At 40.2% G+C, this 13,992-nt stretch overlaps 1 protein-coding gene across 6 annotated transcripts in view; it reads right to left on the bottom strand.

Annotated features, from left to right (window-relative positions):
* Nucleotides 1–13,992, bottom strand: part of pde3b (phosphodiesterase 3B) — a 237,876-nt gene that overhangs the window by 33,319 nt on the left and 190,565 nt on the right. For 4 of the 6 annotated variants that reach the window (XM_060838936.1, XM_060838937.1, XM_060838940.1 and 1 more), the window contains 2 exons: nucleotides 11,413–11,570; nucleotides 3,833–3,951 (listed from right to left, as the gene is read on the bottom strand). In XM_060838936.1, coding sequence (XP_060694919.1) covers nucleotides 3,833–3,951; nucleotides 11,413–11,570 — 277 coding nt within the window. The remainder of the gene's footprint in view (nucleotides 1–3,832; nucleotides 3,952–11,412; nucleotides 11,571–13,992) is intronic. The other 2 variants (XM_060838938.1, XM_060838942.1) reach the window with 1 other exon arrangement.

Here is a 13,992-nt window from a genome sequence, read left to right as displayed (position 1 = left end):
GCTGCATTCAACATCAAAAAGACCAAACAAAACTGGAATCAATGGGAATTAAGGGCAAATTCTCCATTGGTTGGTGTCATACTGGCACAGAGGAAAATGGTTGTCAATGTGGGAGGTCAGTCATTTCAGCTCCAGGATATCTCTGGAGTTCCTTAGGCAATTGTCTTGAGCGCAACAATCTTCAGTTGCTTCATCAATGAGCTTCCCTCCGATGTAAGGTCAGATGTAGGGATGTTCACTGATGATTGCACTTCCAGATACTGAAGCAGTCCATTGAACAAGATCTAGACCATATCCAGGCTTGAGCTGACAAGCAACAAATAACACTCACACCACACAATTGTCAGACAATGACCAATTTGGGACAATCTAATTGTCGCTCCATGAAAGTCAAAGGCATTAACATCACAGAATGCCCCCCACTATCGACATGCGTGGGATTACCATTGACCAGAAAGTCAACTGGATGCACTGTACAAATACAGTGATAACAAATGCAGCTCAGACAGTAGGAAAACCGCAGTGAATAAATCACCTCATGTCTTTTCAAAGCCTGTCCACCATTTACAAGGCACAAGCTTGTATTTATTTATATAATACTGGCACTTGTACCTAATGCAACACACATGCCTGGATAGGAGCAGCTCCAACAATGTCAAGAAGTTTGGCACTATCCAGACAAAGCAACCCATTTTATTAGCACCTCATCCACAAGTATAAACACCTTACATCACCGACACTCAGTAGCACTGCAGAAATTCACAAAAGATCCTGAGACAGCACCTTTCAAACCTACGAACATTTCTATCTAGAAGGACAAGGGCAGCAGATACATGGGAACACCATCATCTGCAAGTTCCTCTCCAAGTATTCATTTTCCTGACATGGAAATACATGGCCGCTCCTTCACTTTGCCTGGTCAAAATCCTGGAATTCCCTCCCAAAGCACACTTTTGGTCACCCTGAAGCATATGGATTGCAGTGGTTCAAGAAGGTAGCTCACAGTCATCTTTTCAAGGGCAATGAGGAATGGGCCAGCCAGCAACATATATACTCTACGAATGAATTAAAAAAACATAATGGAAAATATCACTCTGTGCATTTGCAGCATTCTAAAGTTAAGACTGGGTCAGAAAAGAAAGAGCATTGCATGATCTTGTCAGCCATGCACTACCTGTAGCAGTGTTATGTTCCTTGCTGATGGTAATACTGCAGAAGTTAGATCCCAGAATGAAACCTGGCTTGAAAGATCATACGTTTAATTTTTGCAGCTGACTAATGTGGCAGTTATTCATTGGAACATATTCAAACAAGATTGCAGCTGTCCTTTAAAAACAGACAAGCTTTTCTAAAACAAAAAAGAAATAGAAGCTTAGAAGGGGGTTAGAAAAATCTTAATACAAACAAAGTTTCAATCCATTTTCCAACAACATGTACTGCAGTGTTTCAATTCCAAAGAAATATCACTCCAATCTCAACGTCTTTAAATCTTTACATAACAGACATTGCCTATTTTCATTGATTTGAACTGTAGAGCCAACTTCTTAACTTTCTCAGTTCCAACAACTTGAAGATTTGTAGCCAAACTCTGCTCGCTTGAAGTACCATAGACTGGAACCCACTTCTGCTGAGAGGACCAATTTTCCTGAATTGACTCAATTTCCTTGCTCGGAGAAACTATGCGACTTTCCATGTGAAATCTGTGAACTAAAACCTTGAACGTTAAAAGTTCTGAAAGTCAAAACTCGGCTAACTGCCTGAAAGTATTTACTCTGTCTGCCATAAAAGAACAGCATTTAAAATTTTCAGCATTTATATAAATGATTTTGATGCAAATATAGGAATACGGTCAGTAAACCTGCACCAAAATAGAAGATATGGTGCACAATGAGGAAGATTATCTCAGGCTACAACAGGACCTTGATCAGACCGAGGAGTGGCAAATGGAGTTTAATTTTGGTAAATGTGAGGTGTTGCGTTTTCATAAGGGAAATCAGGGCAGGACTTATGCACTTAATGGTAAGGTCCAGAGGTGTTGCTGAACAAAGACCTAGGTGTATAGGTGCAAAGTTGATTGAAAAAGGAGTTGCAGGTATACAGAGTGGTGAAGATGACATTTAGCATGCTTGTCTTCATTGGTCAGAACACTGAGTATAGCATTTGGGATATCACGTTGTGACTGTACAGGACGTTGGTGAGGCCACTTTTAGATTATGACATATCATTCTGGTCACCTGCTACAGGAAAGATTTTGTTAAACTTGAGAGGGTGCAGAAAAGATTTACAAGGGTGTTGCAGGGTGGGACGGGAGGGTTTGAGTAACAGAGGGAGGCTGAATAGGCTGGGGCTTTTTTCCTGCAGTGTCAGAAGCACGGGGGGGGAACCTTCTGGAGGTTTATAAGATCAGGATGGGCATGTATAGCGTGAAAAGCAAAGGTCTTTTTCCTAGGGTGGTTGAGTTCAAGACTAGACAGCATAGATTTAAAGTGAGAGGGGAAAGATTCAAAAAGGACCTGACTGGTAAGATTTTCATGCAGAGATTAGTGTGCGTATGGAACGAGCTGCCAGAGGAATTGGTGGAGGCAGGTACAATTACAATACTTAAAAGACAGCTGGAGAAAGGGATTAAAGGGATATGGGCCAAATGCTAGCCAATGGGACTAGGTCAAATTGGAATGCCTGGTCAGTGCGAACAAGTTGAACCGAAGGGTCTGTTTCTGTGCTGTATGACTCTATTTTAGCCATTAACACTACAGGGATGTCCCAAGCACTTGACTGTAATTACATACTTTCTTGAAACTAATGCACTTAGGTCACTGCTTCAAATAATTTCCTAACCTGTTTGACAAATAAATTACCTTTTTAGAACTAACCAAAATCCATGCCTCTATTTTGAAATCCAAATATAAATAATGCACCTTTCATCACAACAAAGAGAACTATTTGAAACAAGAGCATTATTTAATTTCTAAATCCTAATCTTAATAAATTTTAAAACACAAAACAGGAACCAGGTTTAATTATACGTCTGCATATCTTCAAATAAATCTGTATTCATATGTCTAAACTAGATACACAAAGTGTTCAAGGTTCTGTGCTGTTGAGGAATATATAATTAAGAGAAAATTGTGAACCAATGAGCTAGCAAGTAGAGAAATGCACATTGAGCCAAAGGAAGTATAAGAATTGAGGCAGCAAGAATTTAAATTGGGCTAAAACATTTTATGATTAAAATTTAGAAAACCAAAAATAGCACCAAATAGAAATCAAAGATAAATTTTCAACTATGGAGCCTATAGAAATGAATGAAAACTCGAAGTGCCAGTCTTTGTTATATTTGTGATATGTATACATTTTTCCTTTGAAAGGCTTGGACTATTTATCTTCAGTTACAACTATTCTTCAAAGAGAAAATGAACACTGCCTGTCATTGTATAAAAATAATGGATTGGTAAAAATAATCAAAATGAAATTGTGTGGTCAAATAATTCTGACAATCTCTCAAATCAGAAGAATACAATTGAAATGATTCATCTTCTGAAATTAAGAAGATCTTTTTTCTTTTTACTCACATGAAAAGTTACCCTTTCATGCCTACATACATGCAGTAATGGAGAACAATAATATAGCAGTGCTGTCTTTCAGATAAGATGATACATATATTCATTTTTGTTTCATGCTTCCATATTGAAGATACAGACCTTGCTTTGGGAGACTACTTCACAACCTTTCACTTTGTTTTTGTTAACTAGAAATCAATTTGTTGGTCAATAATTGTCTCGTCAGCTGCATCAATAGCAAATGCTGTTATCTTAAGACAAAAATTTGTTACCTGCCCGCCTGGGTCCAACATGATGAGATGTTAAAGATAGGGATGCAGACCGAGATTTGGGAATTGTCAACAGGTTTGAACTGGAAGGTCCATTTGCCTGTGAACCTGCATTTAAAGTACTTGAAAAGGGAAAACCGACAAACAAGTCAGTCAAAAATTGCTCTCAAACCACTTTAACACAGATTAAAAAGATGCACCCACAAATATGTTGTGTAAGCACAAATATATAATAAGTTAAGAGATACAATTTAAATAGTTAACCTCTTAAGTTAAACTTCCATCCTTTAGTTGTTTTGTCTCCAAGAAAATATCGAGTCATACAACATGGAAACACACCCTTCCGTTCAACTTGTCCGTGCTGAATAAAGTTTTTCAAACTAAACTAGTCCCATTTGCCTGCACTTAGCACACATCCCTTTAAACCTTTCCTAATCATGCACATGTCCAAATGTCTTCAAGTAGTAGTAACTGTACCTGCACCTACCAATTCCTGGCAGTTCATTCCACGTTTAAGTCACCATCTGTGAAAAAGTTGCCCCTCAGGTCTCTTTTACATCTTTCTCCTCTCAGCTTGAAATTGTGCCCTCTAGTTTTGAACTCCTCTGCCCTCCAAAAAATACCTTCACTATAATCTTATCTATGCCCCTTATGATTTACAAAACCTCTACAATGTCAATCCTCAATTTGCGATGGTCCGGTGAAAACATCCCAGCCTCTCCTTATAATTCAAACCCACCAGTCCTGGCAACATTCTTGTAAATCTTATCTACACCTTCTCCAATTTAATAATATCCTTCACCTAGCAGAGTGACCAGAAATGTACACTGTAATTCAGTGTGGCCTTACCAGTTCTGTACAACTGCACATAACGTTCCAACTCTTATACTCAATGGTCTGAGCAATGAAGGCAAACGTGCTAAATGCCTTCCTTACCACCCTGCCAATCTATGTCACGACTTTCAAAGAACTACGTACCTGAACCCCTAGATCGCTCTCTGTTTGACAACATGCCCAGAGTACTTCCACTAACTGTGTAAATTCTGCCACTATTTGTCTCACCAGAACGTAACATCTTGCATTTATCTAAATTAAACTTAATCCGCCACTTTTTGGCCCACTGACCCAATCGATCAAGATCTCTTTGCAATCTTAGATAACCTTCTTTACTCTCTACTATACCACCAATTTTGGTGTCATCCACAAAATTATGAACCAAGCTACCTGTATTCTCAACCAATTTATATAAATAAACAAACAGCAACAATCCCTGCAGAATATCTCTGGACACAGGCCCCCACCATTACTCTGTCTCCTACCATCAAGCCAATTTTGTATCCAATTGGCAAGCTCTCTGTGAATCTCATGTGATGTAACTTTACTAACCAGTCTACCATGCAGAAACTTGTCAAATGCCTTACTGAAGTCCATTCAGACAACTTCAATCACTCTTCCCTCATTTATCTTCTTGGTCACATCCTTACAAAACTCAGTTGAAGTTTGCAAGACTTGACTTCCCATGCACAAAGGCATGCTGACTGTGCCTAATCAGCCCTTGCCTCTCCAAATCCATGTAAATTCTGTCTCTTAGAATCCCCTCCAACAACTTACTCACTACTGACATCAGGCTGACTAGTCTATAGTTCCCAGGCTTTTCCTTGCAACCTTTCTTAAATAAAGGCACAACATTAGCCACCCTCCAGTCTTCCAGCACTTCACCTTTGGCTGTGTGTAAAACAAATACCTCTGCTAAAGACATGACAATTTCTTCCCTGGTTTCCCACAATATTTTGGCATACACTTGATCAGGTCCTGGAAATTTATCTACCTTTATGCTTTATATGACCTCCAGGACCTCCTCTTCTGAAATGTGGACTATCTCAAGACATGGGTATTTATTTCCTGGAGTTCCCTAGTTTCTTTCTCCACAGTAAGTACTGACATGAAGTTTTCGTTCAGAATCTCGACCATCTCTTGTGGTTCCACAAGTAGATGATTTCGTTGATCTTTAAGTGGGTCTACTCACTCCCCAGTTACTCGTAATGTTCTTGTTGAATCGCTTTGGATTATTCTTAGCGTTATCTGCTAAGGCTATCTCACATTCCCTTACTGCCGTGCTGATCTCCCTCTCTCTTAAGAATGCCCCCTACTTCCCTTATGCTCTTCAAGAATTCACTTAATTCTAGTTGTCTACTCCTGACATATGCCTTTTTGTTTTTCTTTACCAAAGCTTCATTAACTCTATTTATCCATTGTTATCTACTCCTACCAGCCTTACCCTTCACTGAATAGGAACATATTGCCTCTCAACTCTCTTACAACACTGTTGAAAGTCTCCCATTTGCCAATTGTCCCTTTACATGTGATTAGTCTACTCCAATCAACTTTTGAAAGTTCCTGTCTCAAACTGTCAAAATTGGTCTTACTCCAATTTAGAACTTTAACTTTTACAGAAGGCCTATCCTTTACCTTTAGTTTTAAAATATTCTGTTATTAGTTTTAAAATTTTATTTAAAATAGTTATGATCATAAGACACAAAGTGCTCCCTCACTACCACTTCATTCACTTGCCCTGCCTTACTTCTCAAAAGAAGTGTAAGTTTTGCTTCTTTTCTAGTAGGCACATTTACAGATTGAAGAAGAATTTTTTGTGAACATATTTAATAAGTTCCTCCTCATCCAAGCCCTTAACATTATGCCAGTCCCAATCCATGTTTGGAAAGTTAAAATTCCCCACTATTACAACTCTATTACACTTCCAGACATCTGAGGCCTCCTACGTATTTGCTCCTCAGTTTTCCACTGACCTTTGGGGGTCCTATTGTACAATCTCATGAAAGTGATGATCCCTTTCTTATTTCTGAGTTCCACCCATATAGCTTCAGTGAACGATCACCCAGGAATATCCTCTCTAAATACAGCAGTAATATTTTCCCTAATCATTCCCCTCTTATCTTGCCTCCCTTTCTATCTTTCTTAAAGCATCTAAATCCTGCAACACTGACTTGCCAGTCCTGTCCCTCCCTCAGCCATGTATCTGTAACAGCTATGATATCCCAGTCCCATGTTCCTAGACATGCCCTGAGTTCATTCACCTTATTTGTCAGAACTCTTACATTGAAAATAATTCTTCAGTTACCTTGTTTTCTGACATGCTCTTACCTGCCACCTTGTCTAATTAACTTGCTCTCTTCAACTGCGGAACAATCCATAGAATTAGAATTAGGATCCCTACACTGTGGAAATAGGCCCTTTAGACAAACAAGTCCACACTGTCCCTCTGAAAAGTAACCCACTCAGACCCATTCCCCTACCCTATATTTGCCTTAGCACTGCTTCCTCATAGCGCCAGGGACCTAGGTTCAATTCCTGCCTCAGACTACTGTCTGTGTGGAGTTTGCACATTCTCCTCATGTCTGCGTGGGTTTCCTCCAGGTGCTCCAGTTTCCTCCCACAATCCAAAGATGTGCAGGTTAGGTGAATTGGCTATGCTAAATTGCCCATAGTGTTAGTTGCATTAGTCAGGGGTAAAATATAGGGAAATGAGTCTGGGTGGGTTAGTCTTCGGATGGTCAGTGTAGGGAATCTAATCTGAAGCACCTAACCTACACATCCCTGAACACTATGCAATTTAGCATGACCAATTCACCTAACTGCACATCTTTGGACTGTGGGAAGAAACCCACGCAGACAAAGAAGAATGTAATACGCAAACTCCACACAGACAGTCTGATGCTGGAATCGAACCTGGGACCCTGACACTGTGAGGAAACAGTGCTAACCACTGAGCCACCGTGCAGCCCTACTCTCTCTGTAGCTTTCCCTGTATTCTCACTACTGCTTAGGAAACCCCTACCTCCATTCTTGCTTAAAGGATCTTGAGTAGCTCTAGCAATCTCCTTGACAGGATATTGGTCTCCCGTTTGAACCAACCCTTTTTGAGCAGGTCCAGAAGAGATTCCCACAATCCAAAAATCTGAGTCCTTGACCCTTGCACCATCTTCTCAGCCATTCATTTATGTGCCTGATCCTTCTCTTCCTCCTCTCACCAGCACATGGCATTGAAGTAATCCAGAGATTACGACCTTTGACATCTTGCTTTTTAACCTCCTACGTAATGTCCTATATTGCCTCTGCACAACCCCATCCCCTTTTCTACTTATGTCATTTGTACCAATGTATACAATGACCTCTGGCTGTTCAGGGGCAGCATGGTGGCTCAATGGTTAGCACTGCAGACTCACAACGGCAGGAACCAGGGTTTGATTCCAGCCTTGGGCGATTGTCTGTGTGGATTTGCGGATGACACTAAGGTCGGTGGTGTTGTGGATAGTAATGAACGATGTTGTAGATTACAGACAGACATAGATAAGCTGCAGAGCTGGGCTGACAAGTGGCAAATGGAGTTTAATGCAGAAAAGTGTGAGGTGATTCACTTTGGAAGGGGTAACAGGAATGAGATTACTGGGCTAATGATAAAATTCTTGGTAGTGTAGATGAGTAGAGAGATCTCAGAGTCCAGGCACACAAATCCTTGAATGTTGCCACCCAGGTTAATTGGGTTGTTAAGAAGGCATATGGTGTGTTAGCTTTTATAGGTAGAGGGAGAGAGTTTCAGAACCATGAGACCATTCTATAGCTCTGATACAGCCAAATATGGAATATTACATACAGTTCTGGTCACCGCATTTTCGGAAGGATATGGAAGTTTTGGAAAAGGTTCAGAGGAGATATACTAGGATGTTGCCTGGTATAGAGGTAAGGACTTATGAGGAAAGGTAAGGGACTTGAGGCTGTTTTCATTAGAGAGAAGGTTGAATGGTGACTTAATTGAGACATTTAACATAACCAGAGGGTTAGATAGGGTGGACAGTGAGAGCATTTTTCATCGGATGGGGATGGCAATGGCTAGCATGAGGGGACATAGCTTTAAATTGAGGGGTGATAGATATAGGACAAATGTCAGAGGTAGGACTCAGGGGGTAGTAGGGGCATGGAACGCACTGCCTGCAACAGTAGTAGACTCGCCAATTTTAAGGAAATTTAAATGGTTATTGGATAGGCATATGGATAAGAATGGAAAATTGTACGTTAGATGGGCTTCAGGTTGTTGCATTGACCTGTGCAACCATTGAGGACTGAAGGGCCCATAGTGCGCTGTATTGTTCTATGTTCTATTTCTCTCTCCTTTGACAAGTTGCTGCAACTGCTCCAAGAAGTCTTTGACTTTGGCACCAGGGAGGCAATACACCTTCCTGAATTCTGGCTCACAACTGCAGAATCACCTGTCTATGCCCCTGACTGGAGAGTCCGTTATAACAATTATTTGTTTGAACCTTGACAAACCCTGCTTAACAGAAGATTTAAGGTGCCCAATCGATCAGGCCTTGCTCTTCAGTAAAAATTGAAGCTTGCTAGAAAGGCATAACATTATATGATATCTAACATGGCCTCAGAACCAAAGGACTTTATAGTCAAAGAAGTACTACAAGGTATAGTCACTGTTCTACTGTAGCAACTAATTTTGCAAAGCAAGGAACTACAAAGAGAAAGAAGATTATTATCAACGAGTCTGCTTTGAAGGTGGACTGGAGAAATACACATGGGCAAGACACCCCTGTTGTCTGTCAATCACACTATGTGATTCTCTACCTCAACCAGAGAAGGTGAAAGGGATATCAGTATAATATGCTCTCTGAAAGACAGCAAGTCCAACAATGCAGCACTTCCCAAGTGCTAACCCATTCTACATACTGACATCTCTGTAGTGGAATTTTAACCTGCAACACTCTGACTCAGAGATACACAGTTCTACAAACTGTCAGAAGAAAGCAACACAATGTACTTTGATTTGATATTCAAGATTAATCAGTCTTTAAACAATTGTGCCCACAATTTGTTCCACAGGAAAAGGAGATTAGATAGGCAAAGACAACATAATTTAATAGATTCAAAATTTCAACATTAACTAAACTTTAAAAAGTCATTAGAAATAAATAACAAAAGGAGATGGGACTGGTCAGATATAGTTCACTTGACAGAGAAAGATGATACTTAAATTCTAGTATATCAACATAAAGAGTAGGCGATTTGAAGATAGACAAGGGGACAGGTAGTTATGATTTTGCATTTGAGTGAGCTTTCTCCATGCCACCATAAAGCATTTTGAACCACATATTGTAATGCCACTAGTGCTCCAAAGTCCAAAGGTAAACATTTATTTTAGTCATTGAACCTGTAAACATTAGACAATCTCAAGTGCATATGGTCTTTTAAAAAAGAATCTCTGCCTTTACAAATGATTATCACAAAATAGGAATTTATTCTAGAAATACACATTAGCAGTTCGCTTTGCCAAATTTATTTAGTATTTACTTGTGGAATGGAAAACTCTTCCTAAATATATGAAACTATTCTTGGCTGAAGTTAATACTTTTGAAATAAAAGCAAAACATGCTGGAAATACACAACAGGCCAGACCGCATCTGTGGAGAGAGAAACAGAAGTTTAACCAGGCCTCTCTCAATGTTGGGAGCACTCACTGCATCTTTTAATTTAGCTCTGGAGTTTGTGAAGAGATTTAAGATAGGTGAAAATTACTGATGGTTAACGACTGGATTAACCGCTCAGATTATATCATTCATATTCAGCTTCCCAAACTACCATCCATTATAAGGAAGGTGGATGGGCATAATTCTCAACATGGTGGTCAAAGCAAATACCTGGCTGTGAAGAGCTTCTCTGTTGTTTATCTGTCATCACCACCTCAGGGCACAATCCATGGGCACTGGCCACATAGATCCCTCAACAAAGGACGATGGCATCAAATGGTTGCCAATGCCTCAGGTACCTCTCGGGTTCACCTCCGGGATGCCTAGGAGGGGCACTTAGCGCTGAACAATTACATATTTCATCAGAATATGCAGTGTGCCCAGTTTACCTGCCAAATCGACCCCAGATTACCAGAAGATACAAATCGGGTTTCTGTACCGAACAAGAACTAATACCTATTACAGTAAATTCCTTCTAATTAAAGGTAAACAACTACAAATTGTCAACACATAATCTTACTGGATCGAAGTACACACACAAACACACCTGTGGCCGCGCATGCGCGCGCACGCCAGTGGCCTCATAGCAGCTGTTCAGTGCTGAGTGCCTCTCCTAGGCATCCCGGAGGTGAACCCGAGAGGTGCCTGACATGATTTACAGTGCATTATTCCAGTCAGAGGCTAACTTCTGGTGCAGAGTTTAATTTTATTTTAAATAGTGCAAAAGTAGCAATTTCTTTGAACGCAAAGGGTAACTTTTGCATGGTTAATGGCAAAACTATTCAAATTGCTGAGCAATTGGAGTCAATTCACATTTCACGGGCTACCTTTTGCTCAACAGAAATTTCAGAGTTATTTGCATGCTAAACATAGCATGCATATTAAATTTACCATGACTTTTGCAGCTAGTTTCAGGACATAACTATTACAAAAATAAACCAATTGTTGTGACTAGAATTTTGGTATTTTATTAAATGTTTCCTTTTGTTTTATTAAATGATTTCAACTGAACTAGTAAAAAGTATAATTTACCTCACTGACCCACTCTCTGGATGGGGTTTCATTCCATTGCTTCGGTCCCATCTAAGAGGAGCAGGTTCCATTGTTGGCAAACCAGTAGCTGATGTGGTGGTTGTCCATGATCCTGTGTTTCTTCTAAGCTGTCCAGTCGGTAAACTTCGTCTTAAACGCTAAATTTGGAATATACACAAAGTTAGCAAACTAACTGAACAAATAACTTAACTACTGCCTTAAACTTTATTAGTCATAAAAATATTACAACACAGGAGATAACTTAGCCTATTGAGTCCCTGCCAGTTTTATATGGGAAATCTAATCAAATCCACTCCTCCCAATCAACCTTGTAGTCCTATCATTTACCTCCCTTGAAAACCCATCCAATTTCCTTTTTAAATCACTCATTGTTCCTGCATTGGGGAACAAGTTCTTGTTATTGAGTTAAAACCATTCCTCCTTCTATTCCGTTACATCTCGTGCTGTAAACCTAAATATATGGATCTCTAGGAGGTCAGCTCATAGGAACAGATTTTCATTTGCTCCTTTATCTAAACCTGTTATGATCTTATACAACTCATTCAAAAATATCCTATAATTTCCTTTGTTACAAGGAGAACAATCCCAGCTTTTCAATCTAATTTTGGAGCTAAAATACTTAATCCCTGGAACCACCTGATAAATCTCCTCTGTACCTTTTTAAGAACCCTCATATTCTTCTTAAAGTGTAGAACAAAAAACAAAGATAAGTACAGCAGAGCAACAGGCCCTGTGGCCCGATAAAACCTCACTGATACATGACACCTTCCTAAACTAAAAACCATATGCCTCTTTGGGGATCACATCCCTGTATTCTCTGCCTATTCACATGTCTGCCAAGATGCCTCTCAAAAGTTGCCATTATGTCTGCTTTGACCACCTCCTCTGGCACCTTCTTTTACCTTAAACCCTATGTCCCCTAGTACTAGCACTTCTACCTTTAGAAAAACTGCTACAATCTATTCAATCCCTGGTTCACATAATTTTGTGAACTTCTATCAGGTTGCCAGTCAGCATCTGATGCTCAAATGAAAACAAATCATGTTGATTAATCTCTCCTCATAGCCAACAAAACCAGACAACATCCTGGTAAACCTGTTTCCCAGCCTCTTCAAAACCTTCGCATAATTTTGGGAGTGTGGTGATCAGAACTGCACACAATATTCCAAATGTGGCCTAACTAAAGTTCTACACAGCCATAATGTGAGTTGCCAATTTTTTATACTCTATGCCCAACTGACAAAGGCAAGCATGCCATATGCCTTCTTCACCACCGTTTCCATTGGTGTTACCACTTCCAGGGATCTTAGGACCCATCACCTAAATCCCTCTGTATGTTAATGCTTTGCATGGTCAGCAAGGAAAGATTATATCCAGAGTGAGACACACACTGAGTGTACATTTATTTTGAAGAATTTGGAGGCAGCATAGGTATTTGTTATAGAGGAGAACAGGTGTTTGTTTTGGCTTATATTTGTTAGGTTTATTTAACAGGATAATTTGGAGCCCATGATCAGGGACCCAGAACAAAAGAAAGAGTGACATCATAGATAAACCATAAGGTGGTGATAGCTATTAATTTCACAATTAATTTCAGATTACTTCCAGACTGAAGGTAAACAGGAAAATCTTTTCAAATTGCAAACTGAAAGACCAGTGTTTCTTAAATGTCAAATTAAACAGAGTGCATAGCCAGGTGATGTGTTGTGCTTGCATGATGCAAGAGCTCGTGGATCCCATTGTGCCATCATAATGACCACATTTGCAGCAGGGGTTGGTTCCTTAAGCAACTCCAGCTCAGAGTTGATGAGCTCGAGTCTGAGCTTTGAACATTGCAACACATTAGGGAGGGAGAGAGTTATCTGGATGCTGTGTTTTAGGAGGCAGTCACACCTATAAAGTTAACTACCTCAAATTCAGTCAGTGATCAGGGACAGGAGAGTGTGACTATGAGCAAGGCAGTTAAGGGGATCCAGGGGGTAGTGCTGAAGTACCCCCATCCCTTGAGCTTGTCTCGCATGTTGGAGATTCTTGTTCCCTGTATGGACGAGAGCAGGAGCTGCAGGGAGGATGAGTAAACAAGGTAAAGGACTTTTTGGAGCTGTTGCAGCAACTTGTCAAAGGATAGAGTAGACAGAGTGAATATCAACGTTTTGGACCGGAGTACTTCATCAGGAATTTCTGATGAAGGACTTTGGCCTGAAATGTCACTTTTCCTGCTCCTCGGATGCTGCCTGACCTGCTGTGCTTTTCCAGCAACACACTCTCAACTCTGATCTCCAGCATCTGCATACCTCAATGTCTCCAAGATGTTAAAAAGCAAGACTTCAAAGGTAATAATCTCTGGATTACTTCAGTGCCATGTACTAGTGAGAGGAGGAATAGCAGGATAGGGCAGATAAATGAGGTGGTGAGAAAATGGTACTGGGGCTAGAACTCATTTTTGGATTGTTGGAATCTCTTCTGGGCAGAAGAGACCTATTCAAAAGGGGGACCAATATCCTGGCGGGAAGATTGCTAGAGATACTCGGGAGCCTGTAAACTAGAACGTAGGCGGGG

Source organism: Hemiscyllium ocellatum, chromosome 18 (assembly GCF_020745735.1).
Source record: "Hemiscyllium ocellatum isolate sHemOce1 chromosome 18, sHemOce1.pat.X.cur, whole genome shotgun sequence".
NCBI lineage: Eukaryota > Metazoa > Chordata > Chondrichthyes > Orectolobiformes > Hemiscylliidae > Hemiscyllium > Hemiscyllium ocellatum.
The sequence above is the reverse complement of the archived record's forward strand: the minus strand, read 5'-3'. Positions and strand labels throughout refer to the sequence as shown.